This window comes from Eimeria mitis, genomic scaffold (genome assembly GCF_000499745.2).
Source record: "Eimeria mitis Houghton genomic scaffold, Emh_scaff8102, whole genome shotgun sequence".
Taxonomy (NCBI): domain Eukaryota; phylum Apicomplexa; class Conoidasida; order Eucoccidiorida; family Eimeriidae; genus Eimeria; species Eimeria mitis.
The window spans coordinates 1-2,001 of record NW_024016246.1 but is presented as its reverse complement, the minus strand read 5'-3'; the positions used below and the strand labels follow the sequence as shown (position 1 = coordinate 2,001).

General features: G+C 54.9%; 1 protein-coding gene across 1 annotated transcript; it reads left to right on the top strand.

The window, feature by feature from the left end:
- Nucleotides 1–297: 297 nt before the first annotated feature.
- Nucleotides 298–1,660, top strand: EMH_0093750 (trypsin, putative; the record flags this gene model as incomplete). The annotated part of the gene is made up of 3 exons (XM_038023127.1): nt 298–647; nt 1,047–1,164; nt 1,550–1,660. 3 exons carry the CDS (start codon nt 298–300, stop codon nt 1,658–1,660), a joined length of 579 nt encoding a protein of 192 aa, XP_037878981.1.
- Between the last annotated feature and the right edge of the window lie 341 nt (nt 1,661–2,001).

Here is a 2,001-nt window from a genome sequence, read left to right as displayed (position 1 = left end):
GCCGCGCCATGTGTCAGCGCGGAGCACTGAGGTGTGTGGCTGCTGCGGCCCGTGGGGGTGCTGCTGCTGCACTTCCTGCTCCTTCTGCTGCTGCTTATGTACTGTTTGTTGCTGCCTAAGCAACAACAACAAATGTGTTTGTGCATCTACCTCTTGTGGTGCTGCTTGCTGCTGCAGGGTGTCCTTGAGCTGTCGGCTGCTGCCGTGTCAGGCTCCGGATTTGCTGCTGCTTCTGCAAATTGCGGAGCCTCCCGTGGGTTGAGTTCCTTTGCCGGCAACCCACTGCTTCAAGGCCACATGAAGAGGAATAGGAACGTGTGCGTTGGCAGCAGCAGAAGCAGCAGCAGCACCAGGGAGAGCCGGTCTGGGCTGTGGACTCCGTTGCGTGCGGCGGAACCCTCAACTGGAGTTGCGGATGACTTGGACTGCGGCGCCGTGGATTTGAACTCGTTGTGCAGTTCTGTGGTGAAGGTCTACAGCGACTTCACAGACCCAAATTATGCGCTGCCGTGGCAGATGCAGCGACAAGGCAGCAGCACTGGTAGCGGCTTCATTGTCCACCCTTCAGCGGGAGGGGGCGAGCGTATCATCCTTACCAATGCGCACTGTGTGGCCTGGAACAACAGACTCCACCTTAGAAAACACGGGTTAGGCTGATCCTATATCTGTGCCTGCTCTTGCTGGCCTTTTGCCTGTTGTTGCTTCGACTCGCGGCGTTGTTGCTGCAACTACATGAGCTGCTGCTGTTGCAGCTCTCCCACATGNCGCTCTTGCCCTTTTTTTGACTCTACCAGAGAGACATAACCGTTGTATGTGAGCGTCTACGGAGTCGCCATTGTGTGTGCCTGGTTGGCACTCACTTTGCATTTTGTCTGTACATACTTTTTCTGGTCCTATGCTGCAAAGTTCTTCTTTCTCCACCTCCGTGCGCCCTCTGCAGCAGCACTATAACCCGCGGCAACTGAGACCAGCAGCAGCAGAGCAGGAGCACCAGCAGCTGCTGCTGCTGCACTGTGGAAAGGGGTTTGTGTCTTTGTTCGCCTCAGCTCGCCGATTAAGTTTCCCGCAAGAGTTTTGGCTGTAGCGCACGAATGCGACCTGGCAGTCCTTACTGTAGACAACGATGATTTCTGGGCAGACACACAAGGCCTTCTCTTTGGAGAGGTCGGCTGCTGCTGCTGTTGCTGCTGGCCTGGTTGATATGTTACTGCTGTTGCTGATGCCCTTTATGGGGAAGCTGCCACCTGTCTTGGCGCAACTGCTGGAGATGCTGGTGCTTACCTTTGCTGCTGGCACTGCTCATATCTCGTCCCTCTATGCTTGTCGAGACTGCTGCGAAAGATGATGGTGGTGACGTGGCATCTGCTGTTGNATATCTCGTCCCTCTATGCTTGTCGAGACTGCTGCGAAAGATGATGGTGGTGACGTGGCATCTGCTGTTGCGTCTGTTGCTGTGCTGCTTCTCCGGGCTTTCGGCCGAATAAGTAGTCCTACTTCTCATTTGTTGCAGCTCCGTGCGCCGCTTCTGCTGCAGATACCTGCCTTGCAGGACGGGGTGATCGTCTTGGGCTATCCGCGCGGAGGAGACAATCTCTGCATCACTTCAGGGGTTGTCAGCAGAGTGGACGTCAATACTTATGCCCACTCCAATACGGCGTAATTCTCTGATTCCATAAACACGAAACATTAAACCCTGAACCCGCATTATTCTGTCTCCGACTCTTGGTGCCGACGGTCAAAATGAGAGTGTGCTGTGCAGTGTCGTTGTTTAAGGGTCCTGGCCGGCATTGCTACTGCAGCTGACGATTCTCGTTCTCCTGAGATTGCCTGAGACTTCCTGAGATTGCCTTTGTTGTTGGGGGTGCGCTGAGGTGTCGAAGCCTCGGTTGTTCCTGCACTGGGGGAACTAGCATAAGCAGCAGCAGCTGCTTGCTTCAACTGTGTGTTTGTCTCCAGGCTGCTATGCGTGCAAATCGACGCTGCGATTAACCCCGGAAACAG